A 23,236-nucleotide genomic window follows, 5' to 3' on the forward strand; every position below is an offset into this window, starting at 1 on the left:
TATCCCATATAAAGTGTGGCACTAATGACACAAAGAATTCTAAATCAAACTGAAACGTGTCTCAGCTAAGCATGCAACCCAGGTCCCTCTAGGGTGATTTGTCACTTCTCTCTCCAGTGCTCCCTCTGCATTGCCGTGAAAGTTATTCCTCTAACAAATCAGGGACTTGACTTCCCTAAATTTAAAGCCCTCTGCTGCCTGACTCTCATTTCCTCCAGGATCAAGTCCAATCCCCTTAACATGGAATATAATGCCTTTTACATTTTTATCTATTTTCCGTTCTCATTTCCTAAGTCATCCTGCCTTGACGCTCACTTCTTCCCCACCAGACCTCTCTCTCTTGGCACCGTGTAGTTATTACATCTTGGTAACACATATTTCTCTAGGTAACAGTCAAATACCTGCAAGGTAGCAGATCCTGAGTAACACAGAAAAACAGAAGAATTCAAGTTCAAAGGGAGCTCACGTGAGTCAAGATACATACATATATGGATATCTCCCACTACGTGAGCTCCTTGAGAAGTCACATTAAACTGTCGTACCCAGTATTTAATATTTTGTAGGAATGTAATATCTCCAGCACCTAACATATTAAGGAAACACAACAAATATTTGTTGAATGACTAATATTTACACAGTTTATGGGATGCCCGAAAAATCATACATGACCCACACTTACAGCAAGCATCAAATGAATTCAGCAACTGTTTAGTGAGCATCTACAACTCTTCCACAGGCACTACATTCTACTAAGAATGGAGGAGGATGGAAATATGAATCAGATTCAGACCTTCCCATTGAAGAGAGTCTAAGAAAGATAGCACACATACACACTTACATGCAAATGGTAGCAAGCTCCACGTACCATAGAATGACAAAGACAAAGTAACATAAAATTCAGAGCTAATTAATGAGACAAAGTTTGATAAAAGAGGAAACACGGAAGGTAGGATTTAGGCACGTAAAACCGGAAAGGCAACTGCAAGAGGAGATAAGAGTATGGGCTAAAATCAGCTGGCAGGAAAAGTTGAAAGCAGGTAAAGGTATTTGAAAGTTGCCAGGCTTAGCTGCAGCACAACCTTCATGAAGAGGGAGGCTGGAAAGTAAAGACGGGAAAGGGAGATGAGAGCTGTGGTAATGTTCAAAACTAAGGAATTTGAAATTCATTTACTGGAAATAAACAGACACTAGATAGTTCCTACCAGGGTCCATTTGGAAGCAGGTTGTCCTATCCATGTACGATTTGGGGGCAGCAATATATAGAATATTTCAGCCTTCTAAGGGATATCTGAATCCACTATAAATAATTTGTACATACACTTTCATATCATTTCAACTCTGCCCTCCAGCCTCAACCAAGATCTATTTTATTTCATAGTGTTGATCAGTTGTCAAAGCAGTGAAAAAAGAGAGAAAAAGGTGCTTGATTTTTTTTTTTTTAACACACACCTTCAGGATCCAATATTGCTAGATGGCACAGTGAATGGAATGCCTGCTAATAACAGTCATCAGGGCGTACCAATTTCAAATTCAGACTAAAGAGTTAGTGATGGTGACCTCTAAGGGAGACTGCAAGGCTTTACAACCATCTATGTGAAAAGTGGTTGATATAAAGATCCAACCATAACACATCCTGCAAAAGCAAGTTAACTGGAAAAATAACAGCACAGTATTTGAACCAAACGGAAGTAAAATACTCCCAAACCTCACGGTTAGACAAAACTAAATGGAAGCAAAAAAAAAATGATGCCGCAACAGTAAGAGAATGCCACTGGGTAAAGAGTGCTTCCCACAGACGTGGCAGCCTGACACCTTTGATTAGCACAATTCCAAATAGTCAAAGGAAATGAAAGTGGAGGTTAAAATACAGGCTTACCTAATTGCCCTGCTGAAGTCGGTTAGAAAATAAATAAATAGACCTGTTACATATTTGTTTTGGTGTTTACGTTTTAATGAAGGGTTTCTATGTTCAATGAAACACTTGTGGAAACAGCTCGAAGTGTGTGTTGATAATTAACTATTTTTTTATATTCTCATTTAGAGATATTATTATGGTTTACAAATGCCTGCATTTTCTGAACAATTCCAAACCTTTTAAAGTCCATGCTAAACAGCAGGATTATCTATAAAGATTTTGAAATCTATACAAATAGTTCTAAATCAAGCTTAGGCTCCTACAGAGGTTTAAGAAAAATCCAGGGTTTAAGTCAGCCACACCTGCAGTTCACATCCCATCCTAACTTTTGACAAGCGTAAGACCTCTGGAAAATGCATCTTCCTGTTTTTAATAGGAGATACAACTTAGAGGCACTCACTATATGCCATGCACTGTTGTATATTGCATTCAGAACGCACGCGGAGTCTCAGCTCAGCTAGTGACTAGCTATGTGACCTGTGTCAAAATTTTCACCCTTTTTTAAAATAACAGCTATTAGTTAAAGCAGGCAGTGTTATAAGTACTTTACATATATTAATTTAGCTACATCTCCTAACAAGGCCATGAGGGGTGTTATTATCTTTATTTAAATACATATGAGGTTAAGTAACTTGCCAGAATCTCAAAGAATTAGTGCTCTAAACACTCCACCTTTCAGTTTATTTATGAATGATATATACATTCATAAGGACTAAGGCGCGCCTGATCCAAGCCATGGTGTTTTCAGTTGCCTCATATGCTTGTGAAAGCTGGACAATGAATAAGGAAGGCTGAAGAAGAACTGACGTCTTTGAACCACCGTGCTGGTGAAGAATATTGAACATACAATGACTACCAGAAGAAAGAATAAGTCTGTCTTGGAAGAAACACAGCCAGGGAACTCCTCGGAAGTGAGGATGGTGAGACTTTGTCTCACATATTTTGGACATGTTATCAGAAGCAACCAGTCCCCCGAGGATGACATCATGCTTGGTAAAGTAAAAAGTCAGTGAAAAAGAGAAAGACCCTCAATGAGATGGATTGACACAGTGACTGCAACAATGGGCTTGAACATAACAACAATTGTGCGGATGGCACAGGACCAGGTAATGTTTCATTCTGTAATACGTACGGTCTCTGTGAGTCGGAACCGACTGGAGGGCACTGCACAACAACAACAACATACACATTTAAATTCCATATTTATGTAGAGAATCCAAGAGAGGACAAAATATAGTGATTTAAACACTTAGTTAATGTATTTAAATGGAAATATCACTCTCAGATCAGATCGCTATTCTGTATCTAAACAAACAAAAAAACCCAGCTGCCTCCAAGTCGATCCCGACTCATGGAGGACCTGTGTGTTGCAGAGTAGACCTCTGCTCCACAGAGGTTTCAAGGCTGTGATCTTTCAGAAGCAGAGCTTCAGACCTGTCTTCCGAGGTGCCTGTGGTAAGTTCAAACCACCCACCTTTCCTTTAGCAGTCGAGCAATTAACTGTTTGAAACACCCAGGGAAGCCTACTAGGTAACTATCAGATCAAAAACAAATTGCAACTTTCTGATTGTCTGAAGATACAATACCACCAAAATGAAAAGAAAGGGGCATAGGTAACACCTTCTCCCTAGTACAATTGTTTACTGAATGATTTTCATAGGACAAACTCAAATTTTGGAAAATAAAAAATTCTTCTCTATTTTTTTGATACATCGTTGTTGTTGTTGTTAGGTGCCGTCGAGTCAGTTCCGACTCATAGTGACCCTATGCACAACAGAACGAAACACTGCCCGGTCCTGCGCCATCCTCACAATCGTTGTTATGCTTGAGCCCATCGTTGCAGCCACTGTGTCAATCCACCTCCTTGAGGGTCTCCCTCTTTTCCGCTGACCCTGTACTCTGCCAAGCATGATGTCCTTCTCCAGGGACTGATCCCTCCTGACAACATGTCCAAGGTATGTAAGACGCAGTCTTGCCATCCTTGCTTCTAAGGAGCATTCTGGTTGTACTTCTTCTAGGACAGATTTGTTTGTTCTTTTGGCAGTCCATGGTATATTCAATATTCTTTGCCAACACCACAATTCAAAGGCATCGGTCAGTTCTTCTTCGGTCTTCCTTATTTATTGTCCAGCTTTCACATGCATAAGATGCAACTGAAAACATCACAGCTTGGTCAGGCACACCTTAGTCTTCAGGGTGATATCTTTTCTCTTCAACACTTTGAAGAGGTCCTTTGCAGCAGATTTGCCCAATGCAATGTGTCTTTTGATTTCTTGACTGCTGCTTCCATGGCTGTTGATTGTGGAGCCAGGTAAAATGAAATTCTTGACAACTTCAATCTTTTCTCCGTTTATCATGATGTTCAACATTGGTCCACTTGTGAGGATTTTTGTTTTCTTTATGTTGAGCTGTAATCCATACTGAAGGCTGTGGTCTTTGATCTTCCTTAGTAAGTGCTTCAAGTCCTCTTCACTTTCAGCAAACTAGGTTGTGTCATTTGCATAACACAGGTTGTTAGTCTTCCTCCAATCCTGATGCCCCGTTCTTCTTCATATAGTCCAGCTTCTCGGATTATTTGTTCAGCATACAGATTAAATAGGTATGGTGAAAGAATACAACCCTGACCCACACCTTTCCTGACTTTAAACTAATCAGTATCCCCTTGTTCTGTCCGAACAACTGCCTCTTGATCTATGTAAAGGTTCCTCATGAGCACAATTAAGTGTTCTGGAATTCCCATTCTTCTCGATGTTATCCATAGTTTGTTATGATCCACACAGTTGAATGCCTTTGCATAGTCAATAAAACACAGGTAAACATCCTTCTGGTATTCTCTGCTTTCAGCCAGGATCCATCTGACATCAGCAATGATATCCCTGGTTCCATGTCCTCTTCTGGAACCAGCCTGAATTTCTGGCAGTTCCCTGTCTATATACTGCTGCAGCCATTTTTGAATGCTCTTGAGCAGAATTTTGCTTACGTGTGGTATTAATGATATTGTTCGATAATTTCCACATTCAGCTGGATCACCTTTCTTGGGAATAGGCATAAATATGGATCTCTTCCAATCAGTTGGCCAGGAAGCTGTCTTCCATATTTCTTGGCTAGACAAGTGAGCACCTCCAGCACTGCATCTGTTTGTTGAAACATCTCAATTGATATTCCATCAATTCCTGGAGCCTTGCTTTTCGCCAATGACTTCAGAGCAGCTTGGACTTCTTCCTTCAGTACCATCAGTTCCTGACCATATGCCACCTCTTGAAATGGTTGAATATCAACTAATTCTTTTTGGTATAACGACTCTGTGTATTCCTTCCATCTTCTTTTGGCGCTTCCTGCATCATTTAATATTTTCCCCACGGAATCCTTCACTATTGCAACTCAAGGCTTGAATTTTTTCTTCGGTTCTTTCAGCTTGAGAAATGCCGAGCGTGCTCTTCCCTTTTGGTTTTCCATCTCCAGCTCTTTGCACATGTCATTATAATACTTTGTCTTCTCGAGAGGCCCTTTGAAATCTTCTGTTCAGTGCTTTTACTTCATCAATTCTTCCTTTTGCTTTAGCTGCTCGACACTCAAGAGCAAGTTTCAGAGTCTCCTCTGACATCCACCTTGGTCTTTTCTTTCTTTCCTGTCTTTTCAGTGACCTCTTGCTTTCTTCATGCATGATGTCCTTGATGTCATTCCACAACTCGTCTGGTCTTCAGTCACTAGTGTTCAATGCCTCAAATCTATTCTTGAGATGGTCTCTAGATTCAGGTGGGATATATTCAAGGTTTTATTTTGGCTCTGGTGGACTTGCTCTGATTTTCTTCAGTTTCAGCTTGAACTTGCATATGAGCAATTGGTGATCTGTTCCACAGTCAGTCCCTGGCCTTGTTCTACCCGATGATATTGAGCTTTTCCATCATCTCTTTCCACAGATGTAGTCAATTTGATTTTTGTGTGTTCCATCTGGCGAGGTCCATGTGTATAGTCGCCGTTTATGTTGGTGAAAGAAGGTATTTGCAATGAAGAAGTCGTTGGTCTTGCAAAATTCTATCATTCGATCTCCGGCATTGTTTCCAACCCCACGGCCATATTTTCCAACTACTGATCCTTCTTCTTTGTTTCCAACTTTCGCATTCCAAACACCAGTAATTATCAATGCATCTTGATTGCATGTTCCATCAATTTCGGACTGCAACAGCTGATAAAAATCTTCTATTTCTTCATCTTTGGCCCTAATGTTTGGTGCATAAATTTGAATAACAGCTGTGTTAACTGGTCTTCCTTGTAGGCGTATGGATATTATCCTATCACTGACAGCATTGTACTTCAGGATAGATCTTGAAACGTTCTTTTGACAATGAATGCAACACGATTCCTCTTCAAGTTGTCATTCCCAGCATAGTAGACTATATGATTGTCTGATTCAAAATGGCCAATACCAGTCCATTTCAGCTCACTAATGCCTAGGATATTGATGTTTATGCATTCCATTTCATTTTTGACGATTTCCAGTTTTCCTAGATTCGTACTTCATACATTCCAGGTTCTGATTATTAATGGATGTTTGCAGCTGTTTCTTCTCATTTTGAGTCGTGCCACATCAGCAAATGAAGGTCCCGAAAGCTGTACTCCATCCACGTCATTAAGGTTGACTCTACTTTGAGGAGGCAGCTCTTCCCCAGTCATCTTTTGAGTGCCTTCCAACCTGGGGGGCTCACCTTCCAGCACTATATCAGACAATGTCCTACTGCTATTTGTAAGGTTTTCACTGGTTAATGCTTTTCAGAAGTAGACTGCCGGGTCCTTCTTCCTAGTCTGCCTTAGTCTGGAAGCTCAGCTGAAACCTGTCCTCCATGGGTGACCCTGCTGGTATCTGAATACCTGTGGCATAGCTTCCAGCATCACAGCAACACAAAAGCCCCCACAGTACGACAAACTGACAGACACGTGGGGGTTTGATACATTAGATACTATCAATTAAAAAATCACAATTTTTTAAAATAGATTTTCTCTTCCATTCCCCCCATATTCCTACTAAACCAAAAGTGACTAACTTGAGTTGATATAACAGATAAGGGAACAAGGCCAGGAAGACAAAATAGAAAAAGTAACTTCAATAGCTTACCCCTTATAAGGCTTTACATGGCAGTGACTTTAGACTACCACAAGTACACAGCTCTGTGTACAATAAAACATCTATGAATTACATAATAGCCAAAGTTATATTCCAAATGACATGCATACATTAACCCCCCAAAAGAGACGGCAGAATAATTTTTGAGAGAGGGGAAAAAAAGCCCTCTGTGTATCTAGTGTACTATGCAAACTCAAGGGAAACTAAGGCCCTAATTATACATCCATAAAGTAGAAAGCCAGCAGCTTCCAGTGATTGAGAAAGAAAGCTTGACAAAATCTAGGGATATTAATCATCTTTTAAATATTTTACTTCTTTGGGTGCTTCGAATTGTCAGTAGAGGAAAATGAAGAGAAAAACATCTCTAGAAGGTTTTATGTGTTCTATAGCTTTTTTTTTTTATATATATTCATAACTACTGAGGCCATGCTTTATGCTGTTGTGTAAAGGAGAGCCAATCTCCTGGCAGACGACTATCTTGAGCTCAGCAGAAACTTCGATTCCATGTAACAAAGACAAACGCGTACAATCTGAATATGTCTTCACTGGGGAGAGGCGGAGGCTGGGGAAACCCTTTTAAGTCATCACATGATAAATTATTTCTAAGATGGATATATTTTCCTTAGTCCTGCCCAAAGGCAGAACTCCATTGTGACTTTCAAAAAATGCAGTCCTTTGTAAGTAATTTCAGTGGTCCTTAGTAGGAGCCTATGAATCACATAACGCATTCAAAAATATGATTACCCTAATACATATCTTTTATGTTTCCTCTAAAAATAGTTGAGAGGTGCTTCTTTTTTATCTATGTGATTCCTTTAGGCATGGATCTGTGGTCACTTGGAATTTAAAATGCAGTTCATTTAACGCTATTGCTTATGTCATTGTTTGATATGCTTTTAACTCATGAAAGAAGTATCAAATGGCATCAGTATGCTTTTCAATAAAAAAGAATCTATTCTGGATCCAGAAAAAAGAAATATGCATGTTCTCTTATTTTCAAATGAAGAATTACTATTAATTCTGGTGGTGGGTGGTATATGACGCAGCCATTGACAGTCCTGAAGCCTCCTTTTTTTTCCTTTGACTTCATTAGACCCATTGGGAGTACAATGGCTTAGGTCACAACATGAAACATGATGCTAATTAAGCTGCTAATTAACTGCTATAATATATTGCACGAAACAAATTACCATATTACATTGTTTCAACTTTTGTATCATTTCAACTTGGTAACCACTAATTTAGAATCCTATAATCACGCTCTTAATCCAAACGTTAATCTCAGATGACGACAGCACATGACTGACAAGAACTCTGTGCAAGATATGCACTACATTTCTTCCTATTACTACAAATGAGTTATCAAAACAAAAAGACCCTGTGTTTGCAGACGCCATGGTATTCATTTGAATACAATCTCTCTTAATGTAGGACTAATTAGAAACCAGTTTCACAAACAGTTTCACAAACTTCTCAATCTAAATAGCAAGATACTTGAGTGGATATTCATCAAAGGATTTTTTCAAGAAAGGCTCCTGTGATAAATTCGACTGTTTCTTTAATATTACCAGTGTCTTTCTCAGCATATCATGTGTTCAATTACAGGACTTTAACAATCATGTTTCAATGTTGCTTTTAAAAAATGACAAATGTGTATTCAATAAATATGCAGGGCTTTTAAAATGTCACTCAGCAGAAAGTTAAAACACACTGTACCCACTTGAAATGTAGCCAGTTTCTGATCTTTTTGGAATGCACATTCTACATATCTGCTTCTTTCAGGAGCCTGACACACTGGGGAGAAAAAACCCTTGCTGACCCTTTAACAGCTAGATACACAGAAAAGAAGAAAGATTAGAGACCTGTGTCCCCCTCAGTTACTAACAACAGAGTGTTCACCGACACAATCAGACAGCACCAATTAGGAAACGGGTTGAGCTATACCTGGTCTCAGAGTTCCAATCTCTTAGACTAAGAAAATGTTCACTTGTCCCCTAACATCTCAGGATATAGGCTAGGAAGACATACCTTTTGAATTGCATTAATTTTAACTTCTCAATAGATATTCATGAAAAAGTCTGAGATAAGTTATTATGGTTTACAAGCATCCATAAAAACACAGAGTAGCCAGCTCCTTCATAAAAAATGTAAAAATCATTAAAACGTATGGTCTAATAAAAAGCTGTAGCTGGCTGTGTTTCTTTTCACATGCTCGATGGCTAAACTGTGAAACAAAGTTAAAACATAACTTTCTCATGTTTTCACAAGTGACGCTAGGCGCTCTCAAGCAGACAGAGCCATTTCACAGTAACAATCATTAATCGATATATTCCATCCAAAACTGAGTTTCAAATAGGTACACCTGAGCATTCTCAATGATTGTCGATTTCTCTTCTCCAGTACCCTCAGTTAACCTATTACTACGCTGAGAATGAAAGGCACCGACTTTTCATACATTAGACCTCATTTAATTCAATTCAGCAAGTTATTTATTTCGTTTATATTTCATACATTCAAATTTTATCATCTAGTATGTGCAGCAAATTTTCTGCTTGATGAGGAACTCAGAAAATAAAGCCCTTGTCACACATAATAGACTCTTATTAAATATTTGCACAGAATAATCACAACTATTTATTTGTGGGTTAATCATCGTAATTAGCATCATCCTTAATTTTAATGATCATCTACTAACAAATCATTTATAATTCTTAGGTTTCGCAATTTTTAACCTACTGACAACCAGAGAAAATTGTATCCCTTTATGATTGTGGATAAAGTGATCTTCAAAAATGGTTCTCTGACCTTTTGGCAACTTTCATCATTGGTTTGTGACAAAGGTTTGATTTCAGCTTTCACAGTTTCCTTTCACTTATCTATCTGTGCCTGAAAAATTACAGTTCACAGAGTGGAAAGATTTGAATTACAGCAGGCCAGAAATTGATGAATTTCCCTGGAGAACTCGTATTTACCTGATTTTGCTGAGTTTCACACCATAGTGTATGACGAATATCGAAGGCCTGGCATTACCTTTTCTGTAGGGTGCCTTTCATTTCACTGGTGACAGCGATATTGAGTTTATTTTGCCTCATGAATATCTCAGTCGGCAATCACTGCAGTCTTTTCATATGTGCATTATAAAAACAACAGTGTGAAATGCAATAATCGGCAGCATTCATCAATTCTGTCATACACACATTGCCTGGCTTAACCTTATTTTAATGGTCACAACTAATTCATGAGGTAGGTACTGTTATTTACTTCATATCACATAAGAGAAAACGGAGGCAGAGAGATGTAAAGTAACTTGTCCACTGTCACTCAACTTGTTAGCACATGAACCAGGTTTCAAATCCAGAGAGTCTGGATTCCAAACATTCTTAACCACTATGATATTCTACCATTTAGCACGCAACTCTGTAATAATGAGCCTGTGTGGCTGTATCTCCACTAGATTGTGAAAGGTCTGTTCACGGAATGTTGTTGCCACTTTCCTCAGTCCTCCCCTTATTTTGGCAGTAAAGTTTTCATTTTCAAATTCTTTCTTTGATGTAAATAGTACATATTCATAGTAATGTATCTTGAAGTTGCAAAACAAGCAAATTCTTTTGGAGATGAATTTCCCTTCTTCCCTCGGTACAGTATTTAAAGCAGACCTTCTACCACAGTAGAGGAAAAAAAATAATTGCCATTGAGTTGATTCCAACTTATGATGGCCCTGTGTGAGTCAGAGTAGAACTACGCTCCATGGGAATTTCAATGGCTGCTTTCTTTAGAAGTAGATCACCAAGCCTTTCCTCTAAGGCACCTCTGGGTAGACTCAAACTTACGAACCTTTCGGTTAACAGCCTAGAGTGTTAACCATTTTCATCACCCACATACTCCATCTTTATCCAGTGCTTCTGTGTGTTAGAATTTCTGAACGTAACCTCACATCCAAGCCATGCAAAACTCTCCTGATTGAAGCTACTAGATGTGTGACTGAATGAATCACAAAATTCATCCCTATAGCCTGAAGCAGTTACAGAGTCAAACTTGTGCCCTCATCTATATTGATGTTTGGTGTGAACTTTCTGTAGAGGTCATGTGGCCCCCTAGTTGAGTGTGGCCTGTGGAACCAGGGTGTCAGGGCTCAAAGCCCAGCTCTACCTCTTACTAGCTTTGTAGTTTACAAAGTGATGGAAACTCTGTGCCTTGTCCTGCTCATCTATAAGCTGGCCATCATATCACTGATAGCATCTGCCTCATGAGTTAATATGAGTATTAAGTAGAGCAATTAATACATCACCTGCACAGAGTAGATGCTCCGTAACTTAAGTTTAAAAAGTTATTAAAGAAATGTTAAAATATGTTCAGCTAAATTATGCTTACTGGAACAAGGAAGTGGAATCACAGCATTTGAAAAAAAAAAAAAAAACTACAACCAAAGGGGAGTATTTTAATCCTCAGTAATACTAAAACTTTTTTTTTTTAATAATTTTAGTGAAATTTTTACTCATGTAATTAACAAGCCAATGACGGATTCTGAACATGACTTAACCAGCAGCAATTCTCATTCACAATTCCTTTGCTGCCTTATTTATCCATTTTGCTTGAGCCAACTCTAATCTCCCTTGTGCTTCAAATGAATAGAGGCAAGAGGCAAGTAGAGATGGTTGATTCATGAAGTGGGACATGGGAGAGGCTTGGTCCAGGTAGAAGTCTGCAAGTCTCTCATCTAAATAGCCAATCTTATAGAATGAAGAATCAGTGTGACAAAAGTAATTTGTATTAAACCAAAGAATTTCCATAAACAGCCAGAAATCCTCCACGATGAATAACAACAAAAAAAAAGCTGTCTGATTAATTGTGCAAATAAGTGTTCCCGAAGAAAACCCATCCACCTTTGTGATTTTGAAAAGTGATAGTATTTTGCAAGTCAGGCTGCTGTGACAGAAAAAAAAAAAAAAGTATATGCCTTCATTTTGCTTCCTACTGTCTCTCTGACCTTTCTCAGTTGGAGTAGTAGCAGGAAACTAAAACAAAAGCACTGTTTTTCTGTGTGAGGCACTGTGCGACTCAACATTAATCGTCAAATTCTAACAGTCGCAAGACCCCTCTGCCTGTCGCTTCTTCTAAGCAGAGAATTACTATTAGATGAAAGCGCCTATGGCAATAAACATCAGGGGCTAGTGCTTCTTTCTCCTCTGAACCCAACCAGGCGGATCCAAATCCAGACAAGCCTTTGAAGTCCTAAAGACCTTCATCTGCTGATCAATCCTTATGGGGAGGGGAGGTAAAGAGCAAGAAAAGCTGGTTCTAGGACTTTAATATTCTGCCGGGAATGCATTCAACTCGTTGCAGGACAACAAGGTTTGCCCTGTTGCAAATTGACTGATTTTGTACTTGGGTGCTGTTTGGTTCAGTGAACTTCGGGGGACATATTGATGCCACAGCATGATTATTTATGCCACAGTACATGCTACAATTAAGTCAAACGAAGGATGGAACAGCAGCAACCGTAAACTCATATCTCTCCTTGATCTTAGGCTATGTGTTATGCTTCGGGTCAGTTATAATACTTCTATGTTATCTTAGAAACACCATGGAAATGAAGACCCAGAAGGATCTTCAAAAGGGTGCTGTTGTTGTGGATGTCGTTACTAGTAGCCATTTGGCCGGCTCCGACTATTGGCAACTCCAGGTACAACAGAATAAAATGTTGCCCGATCCTGCCTTAAAATCAGTGATGTAATCCAAACCTAAATGAGAAATGAGTCCCTAGGAAATCAAAAGATTTGTCCCCTAGGTCTGACTGTTAAGGGGCAGAACAAAACTGGACAACACAGCTTCTTACTCGAAAAATGTAAAACAAAATTCTAACTCACAAAAAAAAAAAAAAAAAGACCAGATTTACTGGCCTGACACAGACTGGAGAAAACCCAAGAGCATGGCCCTCGGACATACTTTTAGCTCAGTGATGAAATCACTCCTGAGGTTCATCCTTCAGCGAAAGATTAAACAGGCCCATAAAACAAAATGAGACTAAAGGGGCATACCAGCCCAGGTGCAAAGACTACAAGGCAGGAGGGGATAGGAAAGTTGGTAATAGGGAACCCAAGGTTGAGAAGGGAGAGTGTTGAAATGTCATGGGGTTGGTAACCAATGTCACAAAACAATATGTGTATTAATTGTTTAATGAGAAGCTAGTTTGTTCTATAAACCTTTGTCTAAAGTACAATAAAAAAAAAAAAAAAAACCCTTCTCACTCAGCTCAGGGTGTTTTTCCCCACAGTTTCACAATTATCTCTGTCAAACCATTTCTCTTTATCTCAAGGTTCTATGTTCTTTATCCTCCAATTGTATAAATACAGAAGAGAACACATCCTAAAACCAGCCAACATGAAAAAATATCATGTTCCATTATGTTTTAAGAGACTATTAAAATAAGAAATAAAGGCATTTACAAATAAGTTATACATATTTTATTATTTTGGTCACAGAAAAATATTCAATACAATAGAACTATACAGTATGTAGACTTATAATTTATTATAATAGTATAAATAAAGACAAAAATCCCTGTAATATTATGGATAAGGTACCAACTTCAGTTGATTGCCACATAGAAAGGAGAGGTAAAAATTTCAACTTTAAAGGTAATTGGCAATATAAAGAGAAATGAATACAAATAATACCAGACAACAGTTTCCAAATTTTATGGCACCAGTTGACTAAAAAATATGTCAATCTGTTTTAAATATTCAATATCTCATCTGTTTTAACATAGAATTACTCATCATATAATTTTAGGTTGAAGAAAAATGAAACAAACACATACAACTTGTCAATAGAATTAAAAATTATAGTTAGAACACAAATATTTCCCTAGTCTCTTCTGTAAGTGCATCTAAGATTTGTGTCCCTTTCACTGAGTGAAGTAACCTGAAGGAAGGTAATACGACTGTCCGTCTTCAGACTGATTTCACATTAGCCGATGCTCATTATTTTCAGACAGTGGTACCAGCTTAATTCAAATGGCTCAATTGCCCGAAATATTATATTTACTGGGAGAGCCTTTGGAGTAATGACTCTATTTTAGAAATGCTTCCTTTGTGAATAATAACCTTTAATATTGATAACAACATGGAAGAAATGGCTTAAGACAGTTGACCTTTTTACATTCTAGGTAACATACCAAAGTGCACTATGCCTCCTCCCACTTATACACACACACACACATACAAATGCATACACTCACAACCATCCAAAAATTAGACGTTATACGTATACAGTATTTTCAATTGGGCAAGTAGCTATAATGCAAAGAGGTACTTCCTGCATGCAATTCAATCTTAATAAACTAAAAAAAGCCCTCCTCTCCATACATAAATGCATAGGATTACGAACTAAAAAGGCCAGTCTCCTACTGTTACGATGGCCATACGTTCCTTGTACACTTAGGATTTACGTGGTTTACCGTAAATTCCATCTGAAATTGTGTAAAATGTCTGTGACATAGATTGTGATCTACTTATCTTCCCTTTTATACTGTAATAGAGTATATTTCAACAAGTATCATGATCTAAATTTTACTTCCTCTCATATCCACTAGTTTCTCACTTTCCCTGATTGGCAGTATTACTTATTCTTAGTGCCCTATTAGACAGCACCGGAACAATCTGTTTTACTCGGAATTCAGTCCTGAGGTATAAGTTTCCATTTTCTTTGTTGCTCTAGCACAGGGTCAGGTGATTTCTACATAATGCATCCAATCAGTTCAAGCAAGGCAAATGAAATCGCATCTACACTAATCTCTATATGATTAACCATAAACGGTAACAGGATACGTCTCCACTCTTTGCTTGAGTCCATTCAAGTGCAAACTGAAGAAAACGGGAATTCCTGTTCTTCTTTTCATACTCCTGAGTATGAAGATATCTGATTCTGTTTCTCCATAGCAATTAATAAGACTCCAAAACCTCTCACATCCCTCCTTTGTTCCATTTTGAGAGACTGATTTTTTTTTTTTTTTTTTTTTGGTCAGTTGGTGGCAAAGTAGAGTTTGATGCCTTTTTGCAGAGATTTTATTTTCAAGTCCTTTTGTTTTCTTTAAAAATCAGAACTTCATTTTAATCAGCTAGTGATCTTGCCCCTTGGGAATCGATTTCTTTTTACACAAGATGAATCCAGGTCTATGAGGATCCAACACATTGAGTTGGAATATCACATGTATTTCACTTACGAGCACATATATTCATTTTACACGATTCCTCAATGTGGCCAGGGGGGGTCTTGGTCTGCACTGTATCCACCTAAAAAAAATACAAAAATATATGTCTGCTTTACAGGGATGTGAGTAGGGATTTGCTAGCCTAGTTCCAAAGCTTGGAGTGCACATTTTGGTTAATGCATCCTTTCCTTCTTTAAGATGTATTTGCAGTGGCCATAACCTCCTTCAGAAGTCATAGACATAACAGTTCTTGCTGCAATTAACAACCCTGGGGCATCTAAATCAATGCTAGTCTGCTAATTTTAAGGACACTATCTTGACAAGAGATATTTGCACAGTATTAGAAACATTAAGTGAATTGCTGTTTCAGGTTTCAGACTTTGCAAAGCTAGGAAATGTCTTGGAGGTGGAAGACTTTGCTTATTACAAATACAAAGTAATGAAATGTTAATTCTGTTGCCACTGCTTTTACAGCTTGCAAATCCCTAAGTTTCCAGATACGGGAGCTTGATCTCAATGTTCACACTCTTCAAAGCAGCCCTTGTCTCCAAATGCAATCTTTAGATGGCGCACTGTCTGTTTATAGAAATCTGGTCAATTTACATGATATCAGCAAATGGCCTGCTGATCTCTGGTCAAGGATGAATTATTCGCCACTTCAAAGCCATGACTGTAAAAGGGCAATGCTTTCAAACTTGATCTCTAGCTTGAACAAACAAAAGTCATGATAAATATTCTTCCAAAACATTTTGGTGTTAATGTCATTTTTAAATACTGTTAAATATTTGTCTAAACTTGAGCCTGACCAATAGGCTGATTTCTGCTTTCATCACCAGAAGATACACAAAGCATTGTTTTCCAGTTTGATGGTCTAATTGATAATGTAAAAAATCTTTAAATAAGTAGGTTTGAATATTGCGAAGAAGGACAATAGATCATTTCTAAAGAATAGACATTGGGTGAAATTCACTCCCAAAATTAACTATCTTTAAAAATTAGAATCAGAAAAGAGAAATATTCCAAATAGGCACCTAACTATCAAAGTAGTGATTCACCAGCACACAATGAGAACTAACGTTAGAAAAGAAATCCACGGTTTCTTTCACCGAATGTGTCATCAGCTTGTTTTTGAAAGCAAATGGTGTAGTAAAACAGAGATGTTTAATTTTAAAATTAATTAATTATATTCAGGGGCAGAAAATGTTAAATAATTAATTTATCATGGTTTTTTTTTTTTCTTTAACAGCTCTAAAAATTAAAATAACTTGGGATGTTCTAGCCAATTACATACACAGAACACATTTTTCAAGATGTCCATACTAAGTAAAACTTCATTACTTAAACTGTAAGTTTAAGATGAAGACAGAATTATTTTGTTATCTTACACAAACCATATAAAAAATAAAATTTCCATTGCACATTTAAGCTTCAAAAAAAAAAATCCCTTATATGGAGGGGAAAACTGAACATTTGAAAATTTCAAATACTGTTTTTGTCTGCAAGCTGACTATGACTATCTACCTGTAACATATGCCAAGATCACATCAGATCATCCTGTTAGGTGCTCTTACTACATCTGATGTGCTTCCATAGTATTTAGTGAATCTGTAACCGTGTTTTCCAAGTTACTCATTTAATTTCTAGCTCCTTTACCAGGCTACAATGTCTTCCTCGAGAGCAAACATCATGTCCATTCTGATTATTTCTTCATCCTCAGTGCAGGTACATGGGTGGCCACCATGAGCGATGATTGAATGAATGAATGAATGCATATTTGGGAATGCTTAAAGGATATCCTCAATTCTGATGTTAATATTTTCAAACTATGTTATGTGATTATCTTTGACTTTCTATTGTTTGTCATACGACTTAGTTCATGGACTATACCATACCACCTTTGAACTGCATCAAATGCTGCTTATTTTACTAGCATATTATTTTTCCCATGTGTTCTCTCAAATTTTTCCTTAAATTTCATCTGTCCGTCTACAATTTCATTGAGCTTCTCTTTTTAATCTCGTCCATGTAAGTCATTTTCTTCTTTCCATAAAGAAAAGATATTATGTTACATTTTTGGCAAGATTTTCATAAAAGAATAAAGTAAAACAAAAGTTTATAAAAAGCGATCAAAAATTAAGGGCATCAAAACGCTTTGGTTTTATTTTCAAGCCCTGACTTATACTTTTAACTTAAAAGCATACCTGGAAATATAACACATTTAAATAAATATATGCACCGTACTGCCATACAGCATAATGAAATCCTCTTATTAAAATGTTATTAAGAAGCAAAACGAACTGGCACTTTTTAAGCTAACTATAGAGAAGCAGGTTTTTGTTTTTGTAATTTTAAGCTCTGATCCACCGAGCAAGTGCATCCATGTACTAATATTGACCTGCTACTAAAGCCAAGAAAAATGGATTCCTCCTTTACCATTAGAGATTAATGTTTAAAAGCAAAAGGGCATTCTTCAAATCACATATACAGTTCGTAGTGAACTACTTAGGAATCAAGATTCTAAAAAATCTGTCATCGGTGAGGGTCAGAGTAGAAATGGATGTAACCAGGATGTATTTGTTTTGATGTGACTCAGCTAATTAAAATGGCCTGGAAGCAATTTTCAGATCACTTCCACCAAGGAGATAAAGGAGATAGGCTCCAGTAAATCAGACCAAACCAATCCTTCCATAGGGTCCAATTCCCTTGAAGTTGTATACACACAGTCTAGCCTTTGTCTTTCAACCTTTCTCCTCAATTTTGCTATTACCCAGGTAACAAGTCATGCACACAACATTCACACACACACACGCACACACACATACACACACACAGAATGACGTGAAGCCCAAGTCATTCCTACCAGGCCATCTCGGTATCTCGCTTAGCTTTCATTTCCTAGCCCAGTGACTGAAATAAGCTGGGAATTTAATCAGTAAAAATTATCAATAAAGGTTAACTTATAAAAGCGATGTTCTTTTCCTTTTCCAGGACCCCCTGGACACCCTCTGGGCAACAAGAGTTGTCTAATGCTAGAAGCAAAGTGAATTATGTTGTGGTTGTTAGGTGCCGTCGAGCCGGTTCCAACTTATAGCGACCCAATGCACAACAGAGCGAAACACTGCCCGGTCCTGCGCCATCCTCACAATTGTTACTATGCTTGAGCGCGTTGTTACAGCCACTGTGTCAATCCATCTCGTTGAGGATCTTCCTCTCTTTCGCTGACCCTCTACCAAGCATGATGTCCTTCTCCAGGGACTGATCCCTTTTGACAACATATTCAAAGTATTTAAGACACAGTCTCTCCATCCTTGCTTTCAAGGAGCATTCCAGGTCTACGTCTTCCAAGACAGATTTGTTCGTTCTTTTGACAGTCCATGGTATATTCAATATTCTTCACCAACACCACAATTCAAAGAGGAATGTGAATTACAGAGAAAAGAAATAGGACTCAGACCTAGATGGGAGAATATACTGAACACATATGCTGAGAATAAAGACGCTCCTTATAATTCTGAAATACTACAAATCCATAAACATTATATATACATATATATATATATATGAATATCTGGCTATATTTCTACTTATTTGTATTGAGTATGCTTCAATTACTCGACAGCAATGGGTTTTGGGTTTTTTTTGGATGCTTCAATTCCAAAGAAGGCATCTATTTAATTGGTGTAGATTAAGTACAAGTATCTGTTGAATGTGTTTATATATAATTGGCAATACATAAAAGAATTCTATGACTATTCATTATTCTTTTCCTTGTCTGATGTTCAAATCTACAGAGAAGTAAACGGTATCATAAAATACAGAGTATATTTCATGACACAGAACACCATACTGATATTCATTTCTGCAATCTAGAAACAGGAAGCATATTTTAGAGCATATGCATAACACAGGAGCTAAAACAGGGAAGGGCCTCCTATCAATGCTGAAAAGTTTATGCTATTTTTTAAAAAATAATGCAAAACCATGTGAAATGGAAAATGGGACATCAGGCAAACATGGAATTTGGGTGAATGGAGGACTATATTAAGGGCAATTCTCAGTGACAGTTTAGTCTTTTAAGTTCTTTGATTTATAAAAAAATGATGTGCCAGTAACTACAATATATAATTATTACTAATTACTCCAACATCATTATAGATGTTGATTGCAAGGTTGCACTTACCTATTTAATTTAACCTCACTAAGTCCTGGTGAAGCAGGAATCATTATTTTGCCCATTTTTTCATTTGAGGAAATTAAAGCTCAGAAAGCTTATACTTCTTATATAAAATCACACAAGTGGTAGAATCATTGCTGGAAAGCAAGACTTTTGACTTCCAATCAAATAGTCTTTCCTTTACACTATTTCCTCATAGTTATTTTTAAGCCTTATTTTTGAATAAACAGCTAATTTCTAATTGTAAATGCCCCAATTTTTCCCTCCATTATATTTAAAGGAATAATAAGAAAACAGGACTGGGCAGTGTTTTGTTCTGTTGCACTTAGGATTGCTATGAGTCAGAACCATTCGACAGCACCTAATAACAACAATAATAAGCAAACTTATGCAAGTTCCCTAAACTATTTTAAACAGATGTTTTAAGAAGCTCAGTTGTACAAGCCCTGGAATTCACAATACTCAGGGTTCTGTCATAATTATTTAAATTAATGAATGCTTAAGAAACAACTTCAACATACCTGAAAGTTGTCTGGATGCCAAATTAAAAAAAAAAAAAAAAAAAGGAACCAATAAGACTAATTCTACTCAATCAAAAAAAGGAAAGTCTATATTCATTTATACGTGTGAGACAGCATCAAAAAAAAAAAAAGTCATTTAGTAGCAATGCTTGAGTGCATTCTTGAGGAAAGAAGGCTTTTGGATTGTGAATCAACCACCGAACTAGCCATATTGAAGGAAAAAAGACAGACAGTATCATAGCAGTTCCTCACCATGGATACTTTCCCTATCTGTCAGAGTGCAGGGACTAACAAAAGAATGCCCTGGATTAGGTAGCCGAGCAATCAATATTTATTGACTCACTGCCTGTTAGAATCACAGAATCTCAGGGTTAGAAAGGATGTCAAAGGTTATAGAGTCCAATCATGTAAGAGGCATTGCATGAGGCATGGAAAGAAATACAAAGCAATATAAACATAGTAATGGTTCTGAGGAAACTTGTTTTTCTCTTTAGAAGAGATATACAAATATGTGCATATAAACAAATGAGTAAACTTGGGGAGAAAGAGTTAAGGTTCAAGTGGGTAAAACCATGAGAGCTCCAAAGAGTGAGGACAGACTGGAAGGTTATTAGCAAGAAGGTTCATTGGCCAATTGAACCTACAACTGGACCTTAAAAGGTTGAAATTGATGGAAAGGAGGGGAAACTGCATTCCAGGAAGAGGCAAAGGTATGAGGAAGGTACTAGGTGAGGTCAGAATGGTATGAGCAGGTTTCCCTACTTAAATCAGAGATTTCCTTAATTCCACTCAATTTCATCAGAAGCTGTTTTCTCTACTACTTCTACTCAGATCAAATCCACATATAAAAGAAACCAGTTCAATCAGGAAAAGAAAATGTCCTGAATATACAAAATTAGAAATACACAAGCAAACTAAGTCAATAACTCTCACAAAACTGAGTATGCCATTAAAACAACTACTTCTTAAGAGAAAACAAATGTAATAAGTATTTGAGGTCTCTGCCCTTGATGAGCCTACCCATAAATGTTAATTCGTGTATTAGTCTTAGTTCATTAATTTAATTATTTTCTTGATTGTCTTTTAAACAAATTCTTTAAAGAAACTTCCTTTCTAAATAGGGAGTTAGAGAAACCAATCCAAATATACTGCTACGCATTATACAAGTAGAAATATTAGAATGGGATTCCAGCTTTATAGTTCTGATTTTATTTGGCCAAAGTTGAGCATTAATGTGTTTCCAACCTTAAAGTTCATGATAAAAATGTAAAATGATGCAAACTTAAGTTATCATCATTATCCTCTCCAGACCTCAATCCTTGGCCACCTTTGTAAACAAAAGCAGTACTGGCTAGTATTCCTATGCCAAAGCAATAAGCCACCTGAGAGGAAACAGGGACTACATGTTAATGAGAAGATGGAGTGAATAGCAAGCAAGGCTGTCCTTAAATGCCACTGAAATTGCAATCTTGTGCCTTAAAAATTGAGAGCTACTAGGGGAGCCCTGAACACCCACAGAGTAAGAAGCAGTCAAAGAGTTTCCAGGTGATGGATAAACCCCCTAAGAGTTTGATCCCCAAACAAGCGAATGAAGTAAATGTCCCAGAAAATAACTGAGACTGGAAAAAGTCAATTTGAGATAGAACGAAATTACCAAACCTGACCAACCAGTTTGCTGCCTGTGAAAGATATGTTAAACATGCAATAATTCACACCAGGATCATGTGGTCCCTTTGGCTGATAACAGATGAATTCCTAAATTGCATATCATTTTCTTTTAATACAATTTGTGGTTTTCCAGTTTCGAAAATCTGTTTTCAGATCATTAGAAATTTTTAGAAATGTTTTCATAAATACTAAGAGATATTGATTAAAGAATTGATCTGAGCATATTTAAATACTGACTTTCAGTATACAGAAAAATATTAGTAACTAATGAAGAAATATAATTTCAAAGATAAAGAAATCACCTGGTCTCATCCTCTACCACATTTTTCATTTTACAGGTGGTACCACTGTGGGCCACTATCCTTCTGTTTGTTTGTCATATTATGGTGGCTTGCATGTAACTATGATGCTGGAAGCTATGCCACCAGTATTTCAAATACGAGCAGGGTCACCCACAGTGGACAGGTTTCAATGGAGCTTCCAGACTAAGACAGAGTAGAAAGAAAGGCCTGGTGATCTACTTCTGAAAATTAGTCAATGAAAACCCTATGGATCACAACAGACTATTGTCCAATTAAGTGCTGGAAGATCAGCCCCCTAGGCTGGACTTCAGCATATCAGCAAAAGTGAAAATGGCACAGGAAGAGGCAACGTTTCATTTTGTTGTACTTGAGGCTGCCATGAGTCGGAGCCAACTCTGAGGCCCAGAGAAGTGACAGGACATGTTCGATATAATACTGCAGACCTAGAATTAAAACTAAATGCCTCCACTCCCAATTTGGTAGTTTATTTTCATTTAAATTATGAGAATCAACATATCAGAGAAATGGTAGACTTAGGGATGAGATTATTTAAATAAAGATAAAGTATCTCTAATTTCAGTACATTACATTTTTGATATGCATGGAATATATATAAATTACATAATCACCCTTTCAATAGATAGCAAACTTGCATTAATAACGTCAGTTGGTTCATTAAAAAAAAAAAAAAGAAAAAAAAACTTAAAAAAGAAAAATACAGTAAATACCAAAACAATATTGTTAGCAATAAAAACGTTTCTGTGTGGGCTGAATTTGCCAAAGCTCTTTGGATTTTTGAAGAACTTTAAAAATAATAAGAAATCAATAAGAATTTCTTTAAACCAAACTTGGATATAAATTCATTTTTAAAAAATTCTGAGGAGTGGTTCCAATCAATATTACATAGAAAACTTTTTTAATATGCTTACGGTATAAAAAGGACTGCAAATCTTACATTTTAAAATAGGTCACAAGTCTTAAAGCGCTTAATCAAAAAGCAATATGGTGTTTCTTAACAACAAAAAAAGATTATTTGCTTCTCCTTTGCTCCTTTGTCTTATAAGTGCAATGTGATATATTAGTTTAATTAAAGTCTACCATATTATCATAAGGATTTTATGTGCTGTAATAATTGGATTTTTGTTCTCCACTCACTTTTTGTTAATGGAAGCAGAACATTTTTTTTTAATGGTACTTAGTATAAGACACCAGAAGACTACAGGAAAGAAAGGCAAATGAGATGCCTAATGAAGTGACCTTTGTCATCTTGGACATGAAATAAAATTAAGCCTGCACTAATGAGATGAAAATAAGTCAATGTT

At 37.0% G+C, this 23,236-nt stretch overlaps 1 protein-coding gene across 3 annotated transcripts in view; it reads right to left on the reverse strand.

The window, feature by feature from the left end:
* Positions 1–23,236, reverse strand: part of PCDH7 (protocadherin 7) — a 480,144-nt gene that overhangs the window by 394,027 nt on the left and 62,881 nt on the right. The window contains exon 2 of one of the 3 annotated variants that reach the window (XM_064285977.1): positions 13,280–15,331. The exons of the other annotated variants lie outside the window; for them this stretch is intronic. Within the exon in view, the coding sequence (XP_064142047.1) occupies positions 15,254–15,331 (78 nt within the window). The 3' untranslated portion in view covers positions 13,280–15,253. Of the gene's footprint in view, positions 1–13,279; positions 15,332–23,236 lie in introns of those variants that run through there. 3 annotated transcript variants of the gene reach the window in all.

The sequence above is a fragment of the Loxodonta africana genome, chromosome 5, assembly GCF_030014295.1.
Source record: "Loxodonta africana isolate mLoxAfr1 chromosome 5, mLoxAfr1.hap2, whole genome shotgun sequence".
Classification (NCBI taxonomy): domain Eukaryota; kingdom Metazoa; phylum Chordata; class Mammalia; order Proboscidea; family Elephantidae; genus Loxodonta; species Loxodonta africana.